General features: G+C 50.3%; 1 protein-coding gene across 6 annotated transcripts in view; it reads left to right on the top strand.

The window, feature by feature from the left end:
• The window catches only part of mlphb (melanophilin b), a 206751-nt gene that overhangs the window by 107511 nt on the left and 74253 nt on the right, over positions 1 to 24987 (top strand). For 5 of the 6 annotated variants that reach the window (XM_038788445.1, XM_038788469.1, XM_038788475.1 and 2 more), the window contains 3 exons: positions 5796 to 6006; positions 18812 to 19056; positions 20189 to 20272. In XM_038788445.1, the coding sequence (XP_038644373.1) occupies positions 5796 to 6006; positions 18812 to 19056; positions 20189 to 20272 (540 nt within the window). The remainder of the gene's footprint in view (positions 1 to 5795; positions 6007 to 18811; positions 19057 to 20188; positions 20273 to 24987) is intronic. The other variant, XM_038788464.1, reaches the window with a different exon arrangement.

Consider the following 24987-nt stretch of genomic DNA (forward strand, 5'->3'; position numbering starts at 1 on the left):
CCAGGTAAGTGGGATCTGGGGGACCTGCACCTGTCGGGCAAGCCACCAAAAGGTGGGGTGGTGAAGGCTGGTAACATTGTTCTGCAGGGGCAACCATTGCAATTGAGGGGTCTCTATGTGGCCTGAAAAAAGCCACTAAAGAGGCAGGATTTTGATCACTTGAAATTGTGCAATGTCCAGTTAATTAAATATTCCTCCTTGAAGGGTCACCGATTTTCGAGGTGGGAACCGGAGGGAAGTAGGTGTCCCCTCCATTATCTCATAAAGTCAAAGGTCTGGGAACCATATCTAGAGGGGACCTGAATACTTTGCTTTATTCCTCCCCCGGACACCCTGCGCTATCCCTCCCCGGACACCCAGCCCCTCCCCGGACACCCTGCCCCTTCCCGGACACCCTGCCCCTCCCCGGACACCCTGCCCCTCCCCGGACACCCTGCCCCTCCCCGGACACCCAGCCCCTCCCCGGACACCCTGCCCCTCCCCGGACACCCTGCACTATCCCTCCCCGGACACCCTCCCCCTCCCCGGACACCCTGCACTATCCCTCCCCAGACACCCTGCCCCTCTCCGGACACCCTGCCCCTCCCCGGACACCCTGCACTATCCCTCCCCGGACACCCTGCACTTTCCGTCCCCGGACACCCTGCCCCTCCCCGGACACCCTGCCCCTCCCCGGACACCCTGCCCCTCCCCGGACACCCTGCACTATCCCTCCCCGGACACCCTGCCACTCCCCGGACACCCTGTACTATACCTCCCCGGACACACTGCCCCTCCCCGGACACCCTGCCCCTCCCCGGACACCCTGCCCATCCCCGGACACCCTGCCCATCCCCGGACACCCTGCCCATCCCCGGACACCCTACCCCTCCCCGGACACCCTGCCCCTCCCCGGACACCCTGCACTGTACCTCCCTGGACACCCTGCCCCTCCCCGGACACCCTGCCCCTCCCCGGACACCCTGCCCCTCCCCGGACACCCTGCCCCTCCCCGGACACCCTGCCCCTCCCCGGACATCCTGCTCCTCCCCGGACACCCTGACCCTCCCTCCCCGGACACCCTGCCCCTCCCCGGACATCCTGCCCCTCCCCGGACACCCTGCCCCTCCCCGGACACCCTGCCCCTCCCCGGACACCCTGCCCCTCCCTGGACACCCTGCCCCTCCCCGGACACCCTGCCCCTCCCCGGACACCCTGCCCCTCGCCGGGCACCCTGCCCCTCCCCGGACACCCTTCCCCTTCCCCTCCCCGGACACCCTTCCCCTCCCCGGACACCCTTCCCCTCCCCGGGCACCCTGCACTATCTCTCCCCGGACACCCTGCCCCTCCCTCCCCGGACACCCTGCTCCTCCCCGGGCACCCTGCCCCTCCCCGGGCACCCTGTCCCTCCCCGGGCACCCTGCCCCTCCCCGGGCACCCTGCACTATCTATCCTCGGACACCCTGCCCCTCCCCGGGCACCCTGCCCCTCCCCGGGCACCCTGCCCCTCCCCGGACACCCTGACCCTCCCCGGGCACCCTGCCCCTCCCCGGGCACCCTGCACTATCAATCCTCGGACACCCTGCCCCTCCCCGGACACCCTGCCCCTCCCCGGACACCCTGCCCCTCCCCGGACACCCTGCCCCTCCCCGGACACCCTGCACTATCCCTCCCCGGACACCCTCCCCCTCCCCGGACACCCTGCACTATCCCTCCCCAGACACCCTGCCCCTCTCCGGACACCCTGCCCCTCCCCGGACACCCTGCACTATCCCTCCCCGGACACCCTGCACTTTCCGTCCCCGGACACCCTGCCCCTCCCCGGACACCCTGCCCCTTCCCGGACACCCTGCCCCTCCCCGGACACCCTGCACTATCCCTCCCCCGACACCCTGCCACTCCCCGGACACCCTGTACTATACCTCCCCGGACACCCTGCCCCTCCCCGGACACCCTGCACTATCCCTCCCCGGACACCCTGCACTTTCCGTCCCCGGACACCCTGCCCCTCCCCGGACACCCTGCCCCTCCCCGGACACCCTGCCCCTCCCCGGACACCCTGCACTATCCCTCCCCGGACACCCTGCCACTCCCCGGACACCCTGTACTATACCTCCCCGGACACCCTGCCCCTCCCCGGACACCCTGCCCCTCCCCGGACACCCTGCCCATCCCCGGACACCCTGCCCATCCCCGGACACCCTGCCCATCCCCGGACACCCTGCCCATCCCCGGACACCCTGCCCCTCCCCGGACACCCTGCCCCTCCCCGGACACCCTGCACTGTACCTCCCTGGACACCCTGCCCCTCCCCGGACACCCTGCCCCTCCCCGGACACCCTGCCCCTCCCCGGACACCCTGCCCCTCCCCGGACACCCTGCCCCTCCCCGGACATCCTGCTCCTCCCCGGACACCCTGACCCTCCCTCCCCGGACACCCTGCCCCTCCCCGGACATCCTGCCCCTCCCCGGACACCCTGCCCCTCCCCGGACACCCTGCCCCTCCCTGGACACCCTGCCCCTCCCCGGACACCCTGCCCCTCGCCGGACACCCTGCCCCTCGACGGGCACCCTGCCCCTCGCCGGGTACCCTGCCCCTCCCCGGACACTCTGCCCCTCCCCGGACACCCTGCCCCTCCCCGGACACTCTGCCCCTCCCCGGACACCCTGCCCCTCCCCGGACACCCTTCCCCTCCCCGGACACCCTTCCCCTTCCCCTCCCCGGACACCCTTCCCCTCCCCGGACACCCTTCCCCTCCCCGGGCACCCTGCACTATCTCTCCCCGGACACCCTGCCCCTCCCTCCCCGGACACCCTGCTCCTCCCCGGGCACCTTGCCCCTCCCCGGGCACCCTGTCCCTCCCCGGGCACCCTGCCCCTCCCCGGGCACCCTGCACTATCTATCCTCGGACACCCTGCCCCTCCCCGGGCACCCTGCCCCTCCCCGGGCACCCTGCCCCTCCTCGGACACCCTGTCCCTCCCCGGGCACCCTGCCCCTCCCCGGGCACCCTGCACTATCTATCCTCGGACACCCTCCCCCTCCCCGGACACCCTGCCCCTCCCCGGACACCCTGCCCCTCCCCGGACACCCTGCCCCTCCCCGGACACCCTGCCCCTCCCCGGACACCCTGCCCCTCCCCGGACACCCTGCCCCTCCCCGGGCACCCTGCCCCTCCCCGGACACCCTGCCCCTCCCCGGACACCCTGCCCCTCCCCGGACACCCTGCCCCTCCCCGGACACCCTGCCCCTCCCCGGGCACCCTGCCCCTCCCCGGGCACCCTGCGCTATCCCTCCCCGGACACCCTGCCCCTCCCGGACACCCTGCCCCTCCCCGGACACCCTGCGCTATCCCTCCCCGGACACCCTGCGCTATCCCTCCCCGGACACCCTGCCCCTCCCCGGACACCCTGCCCCTCCCCGGACACCCTGCCCCGCCCCTCCCCGGACACCCTGCCCCGCCCCTCCCCGGACACCCTGCCCCGCCCCTCCCCGGACACCCTGCCCCGCCCCTCCCCGGGCACCATGCACCGCCCCTCCCCGGGCACCATGCACCGCCCCTCCCCGGGCACCCTGCCCCTCCCCGGGCACCCTGCCCCTCCCCGGGCACCCTGCACTATCCCTCCCCGGACACCCTGCCCCTCCCCGGACACCCTGCCCCTCCCCGGACACCCTGCACTATCCCTCCCCGGACACCCTGCCCCTCCCCGGACACCCTGCACTATCCCTCCCCGGACACCCTGCCCCTCCCCGGACACCCTGCACTATCCCTCCCCGGACACCCTGGCCCTCCCCGGACACCCTGCCCCTCCCCGGACACCCTGCACTACCTCTTGCAGTGATATTCAGATATCGATATACATGATCAATGTATGTGAATGTAGTACAGTCATTTCAACACTAGGTGAGGCTCACAGCCAGATACTATAAGAACTGATTTCCTGCCTTTTCTAAGTCAGATGATTCAGATGATATCAGAACAGTTAACAAGCAAGACATAGAATAGCTAGAGTGACAGATGTTAGAACTAGTTTGTTCTAACAGTGTATAGTTATATAGTTATCTGTATTGTACTTTAATTCTTTATTGTTAGTTTAGTATTGAGTAAAAGGTCTCACAGTTTATCATTTTATTACTCATTAAATAGTTCATCTTTGAACAAGAAGACTATTGGTAATTTTATCATTCTGGTGGATTCAAGAGTAATATATGCATACTTAAAGAAGTAATTATTTAAAATATAACACCTCTCCCCGGATATCTTGCACTATCCCTCCCCGGAAGCCTGCACTTTCCCTTCCACCCTGCTCCACCCTTCTCTGCTAATCCTTCCTTCTGACCTTGGTCTTCCTCTACACAACTGGCACTGCCACCACGCAGTCTCCAGCATAGGCTGGCAGTTACAGGCACTCCTCAAAGATAAAGTTGGTATGGCAATGCTCCATTAATCACTGAAGAAGTCAACTATGGCAGGTACATGCCGCTCATTTGTCTAATTACTTCCTGACAGGGAACTTAATTCCGCTGTTTTTTTCATAAGCACCCATGACATGCTAATTGATGCAAAAGGGCTTCCCAAAATTGTTTCTTCAGAAACATTTTTTGAAATCTTTTTATTGGCATTTTCAAACATTATAAACAATTATGTACATTGCTGGCTGTGTTCATTCACTGTACTATATAGAATGGCTTGTCTTTTCCTTCCCTTAAGTTAGCCTATATACAGTCTGCTGCCATCTGGCTCGTGTGTGGTCCCTCCCGCCCACCCCCCACACCCCACCCGGAGCCTACCCCTCACTGCCCTCTCCCACCCCTTGCATCTCTCCTGGTTCGTTTGAAGGAGTGTCTCCCCCCCCCCCCCCTTCGTCTCCCATTCCCCCCACTTTCTTTTCTTCCCTCCGTCAGCTTCGGTCATGTTTCCCCTGTGGCTGGGGGGCGGTTCCCTCCCGCGGCTCCCTCCTGCGGCTCCCTCCCGCGTTGTCCCCTTTATGTCTCTCCAGCCCTTCCTCCTCTTTCCCCCCCTCCTTCACCCGGGTTGCAGGTTCCTATGGTTCCCCCCTGTCTTTTTTGTCTTATTCCTCTCCCTTTTCTTTCTGACTTTCACGTTTCCCCATCTATTCATCGTTGTTGGCCTCGAACAGGTTCTGGAATAGACCAACGAACTGCCCCCATGCATTTAGGAAGCCTTCCTCCGACCCTTGGATGGCATACTTCATCTTCTCCAGGTGGAGAAATTCTGAGTGGCCAGCAAGCCAGTCTGCAGCTGTGGATGGTGCTGCTGATTGCCAGCCAAGCAGGATTTTTCGGCGTGCAACTAGGGTAGCGAAAGCTAGGGCATCGGCCCTCTTCCCCATTGCTTTAACCCACTGTTGAAACCCTGAGTACTTAATTGCCAAAGTACAACTCATTGTCTGGAAGCTGAGACGGGGAGTTTATGGGCCTCCCCTGGCAGGGTGACCCACCAAGGGGGATGTGGGGGGATCCATTAAACTTAGGTGGGACCATGCGATCCCGGCGGTGGGCAAGGTCTGGAAAACACGCAGTTCTGACTTCACACCACTATGTCTCTATGTTTCTAAGTTAAGTTTCCGCATCCACCAAGCTACCTGGTGTTTGCGGGACTGGGAGGTTATACCCGTTAACGCCGTTTATAGATGCTGAGTATTTTCTCTTTTCGTTTCCAATTTCCGACATCTGCGGCATTTTGCTTTTTGGCAGTCTTGTGTTTGTCCTTATTGGCATATTGAAGACTAAACATGTTTGTTTGACAGAGTTTGACATGCTTCATTATTCTTCTTCAATTTTTTTTTCAATCAGTCATTTTCAGAGTTTCCGTTCTCTGGCAATGGTGTAGCAGAGGAAGGCTCCAGAAGGGGCTCTTTTATTGGAGAAGCAGAGCTGGCCTCAGTATTTCGGAACATCCTGCATGAGAAAGGACAGAACTTATTGCCAGAGTCTGAGTTTAGCACTGAAGTCCGATTGGAGATCAACAAAAGAAGGAAAAGTTTGGACAAATCTTCCAGATCCGGTATGAAACCTCTTTCCTTGACTTCAAACATCTTGTATATGATTCCAATTGCATAAAAGTATGTAGTGTATCAAAATTGATCTGAAGTGAAGAACTGAACTAATCATTGCACTTTTGGGATCTATATCTAACCTTCACATGGAATATCAGAGTGAGAGTATTTTATGTATTAATTTTCCAGATATAGGCATCACCAGAAACACCAACCCCTAGTTGCACTCTTGTCTTAGTTGCTCTTGAAAAGATACTGATGGACCATCTTCTTGAGTCGCTGGAGCTTGTGACTCGTTGATGGTCCCACAGTGCCTTTAGGTCTGGAATTCTAGTATTGTCATCCAGGAATGCCAATATCTATCCCAAGTTGGAATGGCGTGGTGGAAACCTTGAAGGTGAAGAGGTTCCCTGCAGCCCTCATCCTTTCCCTGTATCTGCGAGCTATAACCATGCATGAAATGAATCATTTTGACAACACTTCTTTGCCAAGAAACTTAAAAAAGAACATGTTGAAAATATTTAGCACGTCTGACTGCATCTAAAGAACAAAGAAAAGTACAGCACCAGAACAGGTCCTTCGGCCCTCCAAGCCTGCGCCGACCATGCTCCTGTCTAAACTAAAATCTTCTACACTTCCGGAAAGAACAAAAACTTCCGGAAAGAACATCTGTCGAGAAAAAAACAAAATTAACATTTCAGGTCGATAATCTGATGAAATAGTTCCAACATTTTATGTTTTTATTTCAGATTTCCAACATCTGCAATATTTAGCTTTTGTATTAGTTGCTTGGTGTACAGGGAGTCCCTTCTCCAGCACACAATTACACATTATTCTAGTACATTGGAAGTAAGGGACAAATTTTATAAGACTGTAAGATGTAGGAGCAGAAGTAAGCCATTCAGCCATTTGAGTCTGCTCCACCATTCAATCAGATCATGAATAATGTGGAATGATTCGCCCTAACTGCACTTTCCCGCCTTACCCCCATAACCTAGATTCCTTTACTGGTTAAAAACCTATCTCAGCCTTGAACATACCCAACCTCCACAACCCTCTATGGTAAAGGTTTCCAGAGATTCACTACCTGATGACTATAGCGCTCTCCATGCAAAACAGCAATGAGAAATTGCCGGTCAGGCACATTTGCATTCCAAGTGATTTTCCATCTGTTCATTCCAAAAGGTGGCAAACTCCTTTTTAAACTCAGACTACTAACTCATAAAACATTCCGCTAAATTAGCATCCTCACTCAGAGCACAACATTTGTGAGTGCAGGTTCCTTCACGCACGTTTTTTATGAACCTGCTGAACTGTGGCAGGAACTATTTGTCCACACTTTTTAAAAAAATATGTTTTAATCTCCTTTTTCACATTTTCTCCCAAATTTACACCCAACAATAATCAGTAACGAATTGGACAGCACGGTAACACAAGTGGCTAGCACTGTAGCTTCACAGCGCCAGGGTCCCAGGGTCAATTCCCCGCTGGGTCACTGTCTGTGCAGAGTCTGCATGTTCTCCCCGTGTCTGCGTGGGTTTCCTCCCACAGTCCAAAGACGTGCTGTTAGGTGGATTGGCCATGATAATTTGCACTTAGTGACCAAAAAAAAAGGTTAGGAGGGGTTATTGGGTTACGGGGATAAGGTGGAAGTGAGGGCTTAAGTGGGCCGGTGCAGACTCGATGGACCGAATGGCGTCCTTCTGCACTGTATGTTCTATGAATCTAATGTCAATCCCCATATCAATAACAACGATCCCATCCTCCCAGTAAACCCCAAACATTGGCCCGCATGTTAACCTAAACAAATGACAAAAAGGAATCAGGAATCACCCATAATCACCATTAACACCTACAGTCCCCCTCCCCCCAACCCTCCCAGCCCCCAACCCCCCTAATGTTTGATGTGATCCAATTCTCGAAAGTGCATAATGAATAACGGCCATGAATTGTAGGACCCTTCCATCCTTCCCCTCAGTTCAAATTTGACGTTTTCAAGTGTTAAGAATTCCAGCAGGTCCCCCTGCCACGCCAGGGCACAGGGTGGAAATTGATCTCCACCCTAACAGGATCCACCTTCGGGCAATCAATTAGGCGAAGGCTACAACATCTGCCCCCGCACCCATTTCCAACCCCGGCTGGTCCAACAGCCCGAATATGGCCTCTCGCGGGCCCAGGCCCACTTTCACGTGCACCACTTTAGAGATTACCCTGAACACCTACTTCCAGTAATCCTCCAGCTTTGGACAGGACCAAAATATATGAACGTGGTTTGCTGCCCCCCCCCCCCCCCCCCACCCCCGCTTTCCTCAATGTTCACTCATATAGCACAAGGCTGAAGAGCTGGCTTTTAAAGCAGACCAAGGCTGGCCAGCAGCGTGGGTTCAATTCCCGTACCAGCCTCCCCGAACAGGCGCCGAAATGTGGCGACTAGGGGCTTTTCACAGTAACTTCATTTGAAGCCTACTTGTGACAATAAGCGATTTTCATTTCATCTTCTACCCCCTCAAAGAGCCAGCTCATCCTCGCCTTTGTGAGGTGCGCTCTATACACCACCTACAGCTGTATCAGCCCCAACCTCGCACACGAAGTGGAGGCATTCACCCTCCGGAGCACCTCACACCAGAACCCCTCCTCCATATCCTCTCCCAACTCCTCCTCCCACTTTGCGTTGATCCCTTCTAGAGGCGCCTTATCTCCCTCTAAAAGAGCCCCATAAACCGCCGACACTACCCCCTATTCCAGTCCCCCTGTTGTCCCACCTCCTCCAGCAATGTGGAAGCCGGCTCTCCTGGGAAGCTCTGTATCTCCTTTCTGGTAAAGTCTCGAACCTGTATGTATCTAAATATTTCCCCGTGCACCAGCCCATACTTCGCTCCCAGCTCCCGCAAAACGACCCCCAAGAAATAAATCATTTAGTGTCCTAATTTCTTTCTTCTCTCATCACTGAAAATTTCCATCCCACTTCCCTGGCTCAAATCTATGGTTCCCCCGAATCGGCATTTCCCTTGACTCTGCCCCCAACCCGAAGTGCTGTCAAAACTGTCTCCAAATTCTCAACGAAGCTATTACTACCAGATTCCCTGAGTATCTTCCCAGGGCTGTCGGGAGCGGCGCTCTTGCTAGCGCCTTCAATCCCGACCCCCTACCCCAACTCTCATCCATTCTGACCCATTGACCCAAAATATTCACTCTTGTCTCGATTTAATTTGTACCCTTAGAAAGACCCAAACACCCGAAGCACCTCCAGTATTCCCCTTATTGACACACTTGGTTCCAATATGTGTAATAACAAGTCATCGGCATATAAGGATACCGTCCGCTCTATCCCCCCCCCCCCCACCCCCCCCCCCCCCCCATCCCTTTCCATACCCCCAAACTTCTTAACGCGATGGCCAATTGCTCAATCGCGAGTGCAAACAGCAGGGGGGGACATAGGACATCCCTGCCTAGTCCCACGGTGGAGAGGAAAGCATTCTGAGCTGATGTTATTTGTGCGGACACTGGCCCTCGTTTCCTTATATAATAGCTTACCCAGTTCCCAAATTTGTGTCCAATTCCAAACCGCTCCATAACTGCCATCAAGTACCCCCATTCTACCTGGTCAAATGCTTTCTCAGTGAGCATTGCAACAACCACTTCTGTTTCCTTCCCCTCTGCCGGTGCCATACCAAGTTCAATACCCTCCTAATGTTCGGCAAGAGCAGCCTCCCTCTCACAAAACCCGTCTGATCTTCACCTATCACTTTTGGGAAGCACTCCTCTAGCCGACCAGCCAGTACCTTTGCCAATATCTCTGCGTCCATGTTTAAAAGTGATATGGGCCTATATGACCCACACTCCATCGGATTCTTATCTTTCATAAGTAACAGGGAAATTGATGCCTGCCCCAAAGTTTGTGCTAACATCCCCTTCCCTATCGCCTCCTCAAACATCCCCAACATCAGCGGTACCAGCTTATTTTTGAATTTTTTATAATATTCCACCGGAAACCCATCCGGCCCTGCCACCTTCCCCAGCTGCATCCTCCCATTCGCATCTTTTATCTCCTGCTCCATTATCGCCCCCTCTAATGTAGCCCTGTCCCCCTCCCCTAACCTTGGGTACTCCAGCCCATCTAGAAATTCCTGCATCTCACGGTCTCCACCAGGTGGCTCTGACCTGTAGAACCTCTCATAGAATTCCTTAAAGACCTTGTTAATCTGATCTGGAGCTACGGCCAACTTCCCTGCCCTGTCCTTCACCTGGACAATTTCCCTTGCCGCAGCTTCCCTGCGGAGCTGACCCGCCAACATATGGCCCGCCTTCTCTCCATGCTCGTAAACTGCCCCCTTGTTCACCTCAATTGGCGTACCGCCTTCCTGGTAGATAGTCGGTCAAAACTCGCCTGGAGTTCTTTCCTCTTTTCCAACTGCGTTGGGTCCCTATCTTCTGCACATCTGTCTCCCTCCAGCATTTCATCTATTACCCTCTGACATTCCAACCTCTCCTCTTTCTCTAGCCTAGCCTTGAACGAGATCCCCTCACCACCGCCTTTAAAACCGTCTTTGACACCTCACACATACAGTCAAAACCTACATATCCCTCGTTTACTTTTTCAATTTTGTCACAGAACCCACGGTCCCCCAACAGTCCCGCATGTAACTTCCACCTTGGTCTCCAGTACCATGTCCACCCTATGGGGAGCATGATCTGATATTGCAATTGCCAAGTACTCCGACCATTTAACCCCAACCAGCAGCGCCTTCCCCACCATGAAAAAGTCAATCCGCGAATACACCTTATGGACCGCTGAGAAAAATGAGTACTCTTGCTCCCTCGGTGCAGAAACCTCCAAGGGTCCACTCCTCCCATTTCCACCAGTAGCCCAGCCAGTGCCTTTGCCCCCGCTGACGGGACCAGCGAGCGCGGCCGTGACCTGTCCAATTTTGGCTCCTGCACCAAGTTCCAGTCCCCCCCCCTCACTATCAGTTTGTGTGAGTCCAAGTCGGGGATGGCCCCAAACACCTTCTTCGCGAATCCCACATCGTCCCAATTGGGACCATATACACCTACCATCGCCACTAACCTCCCCTCCAGCACCCCTGTCACAATCAAATACCCACCCCCCTGATCTGCAACCATCTTCTCCATCTGGAACCGTACTCTTTTGCTGACCATTACCGCTACCCCTCGAACTCTTCCGTCAGAATCTGAATGAAACACCTGACGAACCCAGCTCTTTTTAAGTCTCACTTGGTCCTTCACCCTCAGATGAGTCTCCTGTAGCATTGCTACATTGGGCTTTAAACTTTTAAGATGTACAAGCACCCTTGACCTCTTGACTGGGCCTCCCAGCCCACTCACATTCCACATGACTATCCTAACTGGGGTCTCTCACCACCCCCCCCCCCTTCTTATCCACCATCATCATACCACCGGGCCCTGCCCCATGAGCCTGACCCGTCCCTTTCTATTGTTAACATCGAACCCGCTCCCCCACCTCCCAGAATCCCTCCCTGCACTCCTCTCTGTCCACACTTAACAAGTCTTGGAGTGGCATTTAAATTCAGAGTTTTTGGCTCAGCGGTGGAGAGTGGCACCACCTGCTGAGCCACAAGACCTCCCATTTCATTCAGATGCTTCTCTTCTGAGTTTGAAATCAGCAAGTACATTTTTGTGCAGAATAGCAGGATGTTATTTGGCAAGTATTGAAGTTGTGCTCTACCTGATCTGTGGGTGTTTGATGCTGACTAGGAAAAAATATATTCTTCCCTGGCTTTTTTTCTCCCTATCCCTATGACTTCCTCCATCCATAGCATCACTACAGTGCAGAAAGAGACCATTCAGCCCATTCAGTTTGCACCGACCCTCTGAAAGAACACTGTACCTTGGCCCAGTACCCTGCCTAATCCCCGTAACCCCGCGCATTGATCATTGCCAATCCAACTAACCTGAACATCTTTGGACTGCTACATGGTAGCACAGTGGTTAGCACTGTTGCTTCACAGCTGCAGGGTCCTAGGTTCAATTCCCGGCTTAGGTCAATATCTGTGTGAGGTTCTCCCCGTGTCTGCGTGGGTTTCCTCTGGGAACTCCGGTTTCCTCCGACAGTCCAAAGATGTGCAGGTTAGGTGGATTGGCCATGATAAATTGCCCTCAGTGTCCAAAAAAAGTTTGGGTGTGCTTTCTAGGTTGCAGGGATGGGGCGGAGGTGTGGGCTTAAGTGGGGTGCTCTTTCCGGGGCCTATGCATGGTCAATGGGCTAAATGGCCTCCTCCTGCGCTGTAAATGCTACGATTCTATGAAACTGGAGCACCCAGGGGAAATTTGGAAAGTTAGCTGAGCAGTAGGAATCTGGAGTGCAGTCTGGGAAGATAAGTGGCATAAAAACGTAGCTCAGGGATCTGCTGACTTTACATCGGGAGGGGAGCTGAGCGGGAAAAATCCGGAGTGCAGTCTGAAAATGTAAGTGCTATAAAAACATAGCTCAGGGATCTGCAGCGTTCACATCAGGAGTGGAGCAGGTCGGGAAAAATTGGGACTGCAGTCTGAGTGGGTAAGTGTTTTCAAATTGTGGGGGGGAGAAAAATGAGAAGTGACATCACTGCAAAGTTGTGACCTGATCGGCTGATAGGGAATCTGTGTTTGATTTGAAAAAATCATTGAAAAAACTAATTAATTAACTAGGTAGAGGAGTAACTAATCCTGAGGGAGAAGATTACTATTTATCACTTAATTGTACAGTAGAAATCTAGCGCCAGGGGTCATACAGTTAATTGTAACTTAATCTGATAACAATTTCAAAAGTATTTATTTTGAATTAATTAACTTACGCTTAAATGTCACTCAGTGGGGTGCTGTGCTCTAACTGTGAGATGTGGGAAATCCATGACGCTTCCAGCATTCCAGTCGACTACGTCTGCAGAAAGTGTAACCAATGGCAGTTACTCACAGACCACGTGGTTCGGTTGGAGCAGCAGTTGGATGCACTTAGGAGCATGCAGGTGGCGGAAAGTGTCATAGATAGGAGTTATAGAGACGTGGTCGCACCCAAGGCAGACAGATGGGTGACAACTAGAAAGGGCAGGCAGTCAGTGCAGGAATCCCCTGTGGCTTTCATCTTCTCTAACAAGAGTAACATTTTGGATACTGTTGGGGGGATAGCCTATCAGGGGAAAACAACAGCAGCCAGAACAGTGGCAACACAGCTGGCTCTGTTACTCAGCAGAGGCCAAATTGCAGGAGAATGATAGGTGTAGGTGACTCTGTAGTAAAAGGACACAGATAAGCGCTTCTATGGAGGCAAGTAACATCAAATTTACAGTGCAGAAGGAGGCCATTCGGCCCATCGAGTCTGCATCTGCACCTGCACCCGGATGTGAAAGAGACTCCAGGGTAGCATGGTGGTTAGCATCAATGCTTCACAGCTCCAGGGTCCCAGGTTCGATTCCCGGCTGGGTCACTGTCTGTGTGGAGTCTGCACGTCCTCCCCCTGTGTGCGTGGGTTTCCTCCGGGTGCTCCGGTTTCCTCCCACAGTCCAAAGATGTGCGGGTTAGGTGGATTGGCCATGCTAAATTGCCCGTAGTGTCCTAAAAAGTAAGGTTAAGGGGGGGTTGTTGGGTTAAGGGTATAGGGTGGATACGTGGGTTTGAGTAGGGTGATCATGGCTCGGCACAACATTGAGGGCCGAAGGGCCTGTTCTGTGCTGTACTGTTCTATGTTCTATGGTATGTTGCCTCCCTGGTGCCAGGGTCAAGGATGTCTCTGAATAAACACAGACCATCCTGAACGGGAAGGGTAAACAGCCAGAGGTTATCGTACACGTAGGTACTAACGACAAGAGCGATGAGGTCCTGCAGAAGAAGTTCAGGGGGTTAGGCAGTAAGCTAAAATGCAGGACCTCTAAGGTTGTAACTTCAGGATTACTCCCTGTGCCATTTGCCAGTGAGGCTCGAAATAGGAGGATAGTGGAGCTAAATACGTGGCTAAACTGGTGGTGTAGGAGGGAGGGTTTCAGATTTCTGGACCATTAGGATCTCTTCCGGGGCAGGTGGGATCTGTACAAGAAGGATGGGTTACATCTAAACTGGAGGGGCACCGATATCCTGGCTGGGTGGTTTGCTAGAGTCACTCATAAGGATTTAAACTAGTATGGCAGAGAGGTGGGAACCAAAGCATTAGCTTAGAAGGTGTAATAACTAAAGGGGAAATAGAGAACCAAAATACGAGAAGAACATCATCCTGTCTACTCAAACACAGTGGTCCGAAGTGTATTTGTTTCAACGCTAGAAATATAGCAGGTCAACCAGATGAACTTAGAGCACTGATTAGTATTTGGAACTATGATGTTGTGGCAATCACAGAAGCATGGTTAACGAAAGGGCAGAATTGGCTGCTGAATGTTGGAGGATATAGATGCTTCAGGAGACATAGAGAGGGATATAAAAGGGGTGGGGGAGTAGCATTACTGGTTAAGGAAAATATTATAACTGTACTGCGGGAGGACACACTGGAGGGCTCATACAATGAGCCAATCTGGGTAGAGCTCAGGAACAGGAAGGGGGCAATCACAATGTTGGGGTTTATTACAGGGCCCCTAACTGCCAGCAACAGATTGAGGAGCAGATAGGTAGAGAGAAATTTTGATAGGTGCAAAAGCAACAGAGTTGTTGAGATAGGGGATTTTGACTTCTCCTATATTGGCTGGGGCTCTATTAATGCTAGTGGTTTGGATGGGCAGAGTTTGTAAGGTGTATCCAAGAAGACTTCTTGATGCAAAATGTAAATAGTCCAACGAGGGAAGGGACAGTACTGGACCTGGTATTGGGGAATGAGCCTGGACAGGTGGTTGAGTTTTCAGTAGGGGAACACTTTGGGAGTAATGACCACAATTCCGTATGTTTTAGGGTACTTTTGGATAGGGATTAGGGTAAGGTGCTAAACTGGGGAAAGGCAAATTACGATAACATTAGACAGGAATTGAGGAATTTGGAGTGGGTGTGGTCGTTGGAGGGTAAATCAACTTCGGACACGTGGGAGTCTTTCAAGCGACAGTTGATTAGGATTCAGGAAATTCACGTTCCTGAGAGTACGAAGGATAAGTATGGGAAGTTTGGGGAGCCTTGGATAACGAGGAGTATTGTGAACCTCGTCAAAAAGAAAAAGGAAGCTTTTGTACGCTCGAGAAGGCTGGGGTCAGTTGAAACCCTTGAGGAGTATAAAGAAAGTAGGAAGATACTTAAGTAAGAAATTAGGGGGGCTAGGAGGGTCATGAAAAGTCCTTGGCAAGTAGGATTAAGGTGAATCCCAAAGCTTTTTATTCATATGAAAAAAGCAAGAGGGTGGCCAGGGAAAGGACTGGACCACTTAAGTACAGTGGGGGAATCTAAGTGTTGAGCCAGAGGAAATAGGTGAGGTACTAAATGAGTACTTTGCATCAGTGTTCACCGAAGGAAAGGACTTTATGGGAGATGATTCTTGGGTAGGGTGTGTGGATAGTCTGGGTCATGTTAACATCAAAAAGGAGGAGGTATTGGGTGTTTTAAAAGGCATTAAGGTAGACATGTCTCCTGGGCTTGATGGGATTTACCCCAGAATACTGAGGGAAGCAAGGGAAGAAATTACTGGGGCCTTGACTGACATCTTTGTATCTTCATTGGCTACAGGTGAGATCCCAGAGGACTGGAGAATAGCTAATGTGGCACCACTGTTTACGAAAGGCAGCAGGGATAATACAGGAAACTATAGGCCGGTGAGGCTCACATCAGTAGTAGGTAAATTAATGGAGAGAATTCTCAGGGACAGGATTTATACCCATTTGGAAATAAATGGACTCATTAGCAATAGACAGCATGGTTTTGTGAAGGGGAGGCCGTGCCTCACCAGCTTGATCGACGTTTTTGAGGAGGTGACAAAGATGATTGATGATGGGAGGGCAGTGGATGTTGTTTACATGGACTTCAGTAAAGCCTTTGACAAGGTCCCTCATGGCAGACTGGTACAAAAGGTGAGTCCCACGGAATCAGTGGTGAGGTAGCAAGATGCATACAGAAGTGGCTCGGTCACAGAAGGCAGGGGGCAGCAGTAGAAGGGTGTTTTTCTGAATAGAAGGTTGTGACGCATGGTGTTCCAGAGAGATTGGTGCTGAGGCCTCTGTTGTTTGTAGTATACATAAACAATTTGGAGGAAAATGTAGCTGGTCTGATTAGTAAGTTTGTGGATGACACCAAGTTTGGTGGAATGGCAGATAGTGTTGAGGGTTATCAGAAGCTACAGAAGGACATAGGTTGGAGACTATGACAGAGAAATGGCAAATGGAGTTTAATGTATTCTGGTGGGTCTAACATAGAGAGGAAATAGACCGTAAATGGCAAAATTCTTAGGAATATAGAAAGCCAGAGAGATATAGGCATACAAATCTACAGATCTTTGAAAGTGGCAACACAAGTGGATAAGTTAGTCAAGAAAACATACGGAATGCTTACCTTCATTGGATGGGGCATTGAGTATAAAAACTAGCAAGTCATGCTATAGTTGTATAGAACCTTGGTAAGGCCGCATTTGGAATATTGCATACAATTCTAGTCACCACACTACCAGAAGGATTGGGAGGCTTTGGAGAGGGTTCAGAGGAGGTTTACTAGGATGTTGCCTGATCTGGGAGGTGTTAGCTATGCGAAGAGGCTGAATAGACTCGGACTGTTTTCATTAGAACAAGGGAGGTTGAGGTGCGACCTGATCGAGGTCTACCAGATTATGACTAGCATGGAGAGAGTATATGGGCAGGAACTTTTTCCCATGGTGGAGAGGCCAGTCACTAGGGGGCATAGGTTTAAGGTCTGTGGGTCAAAGTTTAGAGGAGATGTGCGAAGCAGGCTTTTTACACAGTGGGTGATGAGTGCCTGGAAAGATGCCAGGGGAAGTTGTGGAACCTGATACATTAAAGGCGTTCAAAAGGCATCTTGATAAATACATGGATAGAATGGGTATAGAGGGGTACGACACTGGGAAGTGCTGAGGGTTTCGGCCAAGGGTGGAATCATGACCATTACAGGCTTGGAGGGCTGAAGAGCCTGTTCCTGGACTGTATTGTTCTTTGTTCTTTGAAACCCAAGCAGACGAGGGGGGAATGTGCAAACTTCATATAGACAGTCACCCAAGACCAGATTCGAGCTTGGGTCCCTGCTGCTGTGAGGCAGCAGTACTAACCACTGTTCCACCGTGCAGCCCTCTGATTTTCTCTACATCTGTGTTCTTATCCATGACTTGGATGGTGGCTATGCCTTCAGCAGTCTTAGTTGTGACCTGTGGAATTCCCTCCCTGATCCTTTCTGCCTCTCCAGCTCAGTCCACATTTCAGAACCGTTTTAAAGCCATGCTTTTGGTTGCCTATCCTAACATCTAGTTATTTGCCTCAGAGTCATTTTTTTTATTTAACTCCGCTCCTATGAAATGCCTTGGGATGTTTTACTCCATTAAAGGCATTATACAATTGCACATTGTTGTCATGGTAATATGTTCTGTTCCAGACTAGACCACTAAATTTCACTACATTTTACTGCATCATTTCAGAACTTTTAACTGTAAATTACTGCTGACTTGTTTAAAATTCTGTACTAATTATTATGATGTTTTCGAAGCTCCAGCAAAATGATTGATTAGTCCGTCGGATAACAATTGTCAGATCAAAATGCTGGAATTTCCAACCTAATCCTTCTGTGGAAACACAATTGCAAGAAAGTTGGTGTCTATGTGGAAGATTCACCCCTGCCTTCTCAGGGCAATGAGAGATGTGTGATAAAAGCAGCCCCTATTCCGAGTAGTTACATTGTGAGCTTATTTTTTTGAAATTTAATAGGAAATGTTGTAGGTCCATTCATGTCGTTGAACAAGAAGACCAGAAGCAGAAAATATGATGGGGTGATGGTGGATAATCATCTGCTGAAAATAGCCAAAACAACAACTATGGCAACATTTCCAGTGTCACCTTTACTAAAAGTGTTTGTGCACCTACATGATGGAGTTTGCTGTCATGTGCCTTCTGATTCTTACATTAAAATTACCAAAAGAAGAATTTCAATCCAAAGTTGGCCATTTTTTAGTAATTGAGGAGATGAAATTAGGTGCAAAACATCAGCATCTGTCGGGTCCAATTGATTTTAAAAAACTTCAGAAAACTGACTCAATGATTATGAATATAGAAAGGCAACACCATTCTAATTTATTGAACAGGAAAATCACAGACGTTGTGACTGGTAATGGTATGAGAGAAATAATTTGTACTTTTTCGCTCATTTTTCTCCACTGTTCTTTTGACTCATGTCTAGCGTGGCAGCACTTTGACATCCCACCCAAGAATCCACTGTTCTGAGCATTAATGTTTAATAACCATGGACCAATAACACCAAACTGAGTGAATGTTACTGCCCATGGCCCTAGTTTACTTCACCCTAGACCAGGAAAGAAACATGGGACTTTTCTCCTCTGTGTGCCTCAGTATCTTTCCCTGTTGTGTATTTGGCACCCATGAATATGCCAAGCAAATTTTTTCTCTGTTTTCTTTGATATTCTTGCTGTCTAACAATCACTGCAAGGCTATTCACTTCCAGCGTTTTACACAGGATTACATGGGTTTTAAGGCACATTTGATCGAAAGTTTTCTAATCCTGGAGCATCCATTCCTGCAACTAAGTCAAACTCTTATAACGTGCACTGTACCAATGCTGCAGATATATGCACATGTATCACAATAGAAGATGGCTCCGCTAAATTCATGTTAACATCTCCTTTTATTTTTCTTTGTCATTCACTTACATGTTAATTGAATTCAGACGAGGTGCTGCATCGTGAACACAGACTTCCCCGCACTCGCTCAGTTCCCGGAATATGGACCTCCCCTGGGGAAGCAGAGCTTCACCATTCACTGCCTTATCAAAAGCATGGGGCCCCGTATTACGCTGACATGGAGAGCTCTGACAACGATGAGGCCCCTGAGCATCCAGTGTACCAGCGGCACTTTGTGCGTCACAGGAATAAAAGTTCCTCACAGGAAAACTCAGGCTCTGGAGGAAGTCAGGTATATATTCAAAGAATACGAGCAATTTGGATTCTGCCAATGTACACAATTATGTATTGAACACCACTTTATTTCTAATTAATTTGGCATGTATATTATAGCCTTTAGAGCTCGCGAACATTATGACAAGAGTGCTGTGTGGATGAAGGGATTGACCAGGTGACTGGCAGAGTCTTTTAATTCTATAAATTGGTATGAATTAAATGTAAATGCACTGCCAAAGGAAAACTTGAGTGTGTCTGGGATTTCGCTGAATGTTGAAAGGCATTTTTTTTTTATCACTACATGCATTTTGAACCTTCCCCAGTTAAAATTCCAAACTGTGATTTTTGTTCCCTCTGTGGATTGATTGGAGACCCAAAAACAGTCCCATTTCCTGGTTCCTGTCCTCAAATTGAAAATCAATCTTATTAATGTGTCAACAGCCTGGTGTAAGGGTGAGTTTCAGCTAAACTCCGATTACCTAACCTCGGAAACACCAACTGCAGAAGTAAATATTGCCCTGGAATAAAAGCAAAATACTGAGAGCGGATACTGCAAATCGGAAACATAAACAGAAAATACAGGAAAAACCCAGCCAGTCTGGCAGCATCTGTGGCGAGAGAAACAGAGTTAATGAGTCGAGTCCAACCAGGCCGGATCTGATGAGTTTCCAGAATTTTCTTTTTGTGTTAAATATTGCCCTGATTTCAAGGATATAAAAATCAAGATGCAGGCTTAACAATCATTTAATTGGTGATTTACCCAATTATAACTTTCCGAAAATGTTGCAGATATTATCCCAGTCTCTTTATTTTTCTTCAATTCCATAGAATAAATTCCCTCAGCCTAGTTAATTTCTACGTCTCATTTTCACACTTGCTACATTTTGATCATCTTCTATGACATGCTTTGCTTGTAACTCTGACAGTAGATCTTTAGTGTCTGAGGAAGTGTGAGGAATGGTGCATAACAATCCTTTGGACCGTGGTAAATACGATTTATGGTTTACATTTAGCTGACCGCCAAATCTTTGGATTCAGTATACCCATTTTCTCTGACACTGAAGATCCTCTTTCAACAGTTGAGTTGCATAATCTATTCAGGTGGTGGTGTTGAGCTGGTGATGGTTTGAAACTCTCCTGCCCTACAGCTTTCAGATCTGTCGAAGCGCATGTCTTCTATTGAGCGAATGCTATGCAGACTGGAGGAGAAGATGACTCCCAGCTCTGAAGAGGTAATCAATTGCAATTGCAAAATTACATTGATTAATAGTTGCCTTCACAGGAAACAAATGAAAAATAAAAAAATTGTTATATTTATTAATAAATATGAAACGTGTTTGTCCAGAGACAGCTCAAGAAAGTAACTCTCGCGGTAAGTTGAAAGAGAACTTTAGTTTGTAAGTGACAATATCGTGAATGTATGAGATGGAGTTATCGCCTGAGGCACTTCAACCCATAATGATTAGGTAGAATTAATGGGAGATTCTAACTGTTTTATCCTCAATGGATTGCATTATCAAGCAGGGATTTTCCAGAAGACAAGTGGACAAGATATTGAAATCATTAGCAACTGTTTTTAGGTTCTATTATTACTCCAATGGCTTCAAAATGGCAGCACCAAACACCTTATTGGTGAGAATGTGAGTGGAAGTCCATATATACCACATCAACCACCTTCCCCTGATCAACCATCTGGTACCTCATCAAAAAATTCAATCTTATTAGTTAAGCGTGATTTTTCATTACCGAATCCATGCAGGTTTTCCTTAATTAACCTACATTTTTCAAAGTTACTTTTAATTTTGTCCCGGATCAATACTTCTACTAGAGACGTTACACTGAATGTTGTAGCTTGGTTTATTTTTACACCCTTTTTTGTACATGAGTGCAACATTTACAATTCTTAGTCCTCTGGCACCATGTCCATATCTATTGAAGATTGGAATCTTTTGGTCAGTACTTCTGTACACTTACTTCCCTCTGATGAGACCATCAATTCACGCGACACGTGGTTAGAAGCAAACAGTGGTTTTAATCATCTTACAACAGAGCCTCCCAGTGATGAGGTGAACTCGAGATGAACTGGTAGGCAGGCTCACAACAGCAACCTTTATACTTCCGGTTAGGGGGAGGAGCCATGGGCGGCGCCAAGGGTGGTGCCCAGTACAAGCTCCTCATCTCCCCCTATGGGTAGAGCCACGCAACTACACATGATCTAGTGCAAGGTACAGGCTCAACACATGTTGTACAATACAGTGTGGATTATTAGTGTTTATAATTCACCACACCCTCAGCATCCTCAGAGACAACCCATCCGATCCGGGTGACTCATAAATTTTAAGTACAACTAGATTTTCCAACATCTCCTTTTTTGTATCAATTTTAGCCCATCCAGTATCTCAGTTATCATCACTTTCTCTTCTTCCTTGGCCAGGAGAGATGCAAGTTTCTCATTTCATATCTCAGTCATGCCCCTGCCTCCAAGTGTAAATCCCCTTTTTGGTCCCAAATCAGCCCCGCATCTGCACTGTTAACATTCATGTACCATAGAAAATGTACCTTGACCTTGACTGTACCTACATAATCATATCTTTAAAGGCAGTCCATTATTCCACCACAGTTTGCCTGCCAATCTTTCATTCCATTCTACTCAGGACAAGTCTGTTCTCAACCCACTGAATATAGGCCACCTCCAGTTAAGTACTTTTATCTTAGGTTGCTTGTCGTCAATCTCCATAGCTAATATAAACCTTATGATACAATGATGATTGTTTCCTAAACGTTCCCCCACTGACACAATCTACTTGACCGACCTCTTTCCCCTGATCCAGGCCCGTCAATGCTTCCTTTCTCATTAGGTCAGAAGCATACTGATCAACAAAATTCTCTCTTTTTTTAAAAAAATATTTTTATTCTCCTTTTTCACATTTTCTCCCAAATTTACACCCAACAATAAACAATAATCAGTGACAAATGCAATGTCAATCCCCATATCAATAACAACGATCCCATCCTCCCACCAAACCCCCAAACATTAGCCCGCATGTTAACATAAACAAATGACAAAGAGGAATCAGGAATCACCCATAGCCACCATTAACATGTAGAGTCCCTCTCCCCTCCAACCCTCCCATCCCCCCACCCCCCTAATGTTCGATGTTATCCAATTCTCAAAAGTACATAATGAATAACGCCCATGAATTGTAGAACCCCTCCATCCTTCCCCTCAGTTCAAATTTGACCTTTACAAGAATCGGCAGGCACTGAAAAATAAACAGAAATCACGATAGCACATTCATTTTAACTGCCTGTGCCCAACCCACCAGTGACAGTGGGATACCATCCCACCTTCCCAGATCAGCTTTCACCCTCCCCACCAAACTAGAAATGTTGTACCTGCAGAGCCCGCCCCAATCCCGAGCAACCTGCATCCCCAGGTATCTAAAGTGAGTTCCTGCCTTACGGAATGGCAGCCCCCCCACCCCTGGCCGAGACACCACAAATAATTCACTCGTCTAGATTTAATTTGTACCCCGAGAAAGGCCTAAACACCCGAAGCAGCTCCAGTATTTCCCCTTTTGACTCGGTTCCGACATGTGTAATAACAAGTTATCGGCATATAAGGACACCCTATGCTCTATCCCCACCCTCCCACCACTATCCCTTTCCATATCCCCGACCTTCTTAACGTGATGGCCAATGGCTCAATCACGAGTGCAAACGGCAGGAGGGACATGGGGCCGGGATTCTCCGCGAATGGGCGGGGCAGGTGAGAAGTATCTCCTGACTTCTACAGCAGGCCACTCCAGCGTCGAGGAATGGCATGAACCACTCTGGCGTCGGGCCGCCCCGAAGGTGCAGAATCCTCCAGACCTTCAGGGGCTAGGCCGACGCCCGAGTGTTTGGTGCCACGTCAGGTGGCGTGGAAGGGCTTGGCGCCATGCCAACAGGTGCCGAATAGCCTCCGCCAGCCGGTGTGAGTTGATGCATGCGTGGGAGCACCGGCGTGTGCTGGTGTCATTCCAGCGCATGCTCAGGGGGGGTTCTTCTCCGTGTCGCCATGGCGGAGGTTGACAGCGGCCGGTGCGGAGGGAAAGAGTTCCTCCACGGCACAGGCCCGCCCGCAGATCGGTGGGCCCCAATCGCAGGCCATTCCACCATGGGGGCAGCCCCCGGGCCAGATCCCCCTGTGCCCCCCCGAGGACTCTGCAGGCCACCCGCGGAGCTAGCACCCGCCGGTAAGGCCCTGTTGTGATTTATGCCGGCGGGAAACGCCGAAAACCGGCAGCCACTAGGCTCATTGCCGTGCAGAGAATCGCTGGAAGGGCAGCTGCCAGCAGCCGCTGACCGGCGCGCTGCAATTCCCGTCCCCGTCAAAACCCCGGCGCCGGAGAATTCCCGCCCAGGGTATCTCTGCCTAGTCCCACGGTGGAGAGAAAATTATTCCGAGCTGATTTTATTTGTGCGGACACTCTCCCTCGACTCCTTATATAATAGCTTTACCCAGTCCACAAATCTGGGTCCAATCCAAAACCGCTCCAGAACTGCCATCAAGGACATCCATTCTACCCGGTCAGATGCTTTCGTGGTGGCCAATGCCACAACCACTTCTGTTTCCTTCCGCTCCGCCGGTGCCATAACCACGTTCAATACCCTCCTAATGTTCAAAAAAAACTGCCTCCCTCTCACAAACGCCGTCTGATTTTCACCCATCACCTTCGGGAGGCACTCCTCTAGCCGACCAGCCAGTACCTTTGCCAATATCTTTGCGTCCACGTTTAAAAGTGATATGGGCCTATATGACCCACACTCCATCGGATCCTTATCTTTCTTAAGTAACAGGGAAATCAATGCCTGCCCCAAAGTTTGTGGTAACATCCCCTTCCCTATTGCCTCCTCAAACATCCCCATCTTCAGCGGTACCAGCTTATTTTTGAAGTTTTTATAAATATTCCACCGGAAACCCATCCGGCCCTGCCACCTTCCCCAACTGCATCCTCCCAATCGCATCTTTTATCTTCTCCTCCACTATCGCCCCCCCTCTAATGTAGCCCTGTCCCCTTCCCCTAACCTTGGGTACTCCAGCTCATCTAGAAATTCCTGCATCTCCCGGCCTCCCCCAGGGTGGTTCTGACCTGTACAACCTCTCATAGAATTCCTTAAAGACCTTGTTAATCTGATCTGGAGCTACCACCAACTTCCCTTCCTTTCCAGCACCTGGACAATTTCCCATGCCGCAGCCTGCCTCTGGAGCTGACACACCAACAGCCTTCTATCCATGCTCATAAACTGCCCCCCTTACTCGCCTCAGTTGGTGCACCGCCTTCCTGGTAGATAGCCGGTCAAAGCTCGCCTGGAGTTCCTTCCTCTTTTCCACCTTCACTGGGTCCCTATCTTCTGCATAACTCCTGTCTACCTCCAGCATCTCATCTATTACCCTCTGACATTCCAACCTCTCCTTTTTGTCTAGCCTAGCCTTGAACGAGATCACCTCACCCCTCACCACCGCCTTAAAAGCCTCCCAGACAACTGCCTTCGACACCTCACCCGTACAGTTAAAACCTACATATTCCTCGATTACTTTTTCAATTTTGTCACAAAACCATTGGTCCCCCAACACTCCCCATCTAACGCAACAAAACTCTCTTGATTACACTTCATAAATTCTTCTCCCTCTTTGCCCTGTCTATCTTAGGGTCATTTAGGTCCCTTGAATTTACACTCCTCCTCAGGGTTTGAAGGTGGTGTGTAAAATCCAGCAGGCTGCCTGTCTGCTTTATACATGCCTGCTCTGTACCCCCACTTCAACTTTTATCAGCAGTGGGAGGTGGCATTGGTGGCTCGCTCACTTACAAAATAGCGAGCCAGTGCACCTTGCCTCCTCAGCACGGCAGCACAGTGGTTAGCACAGTTGCTTCACAGCCCCAGGGTCCTAGGTTCGATTCCC

Source organism: Scyliorhinus canicula, chromosome 2 (genome assembly GCF_902713615.1).
Source record: "Scyliorhinus canicula chromosome 2, sScyCan1.1, whole genome shotgun sequence".
Classification (NCBI taxonomy): Eukaryota; Metazoa; Chordata; class Chondrichthyes; order Carcharhiniformes; family Scyliorhinidae; genus Scyliorhinus; species Scyliorhinus canicula.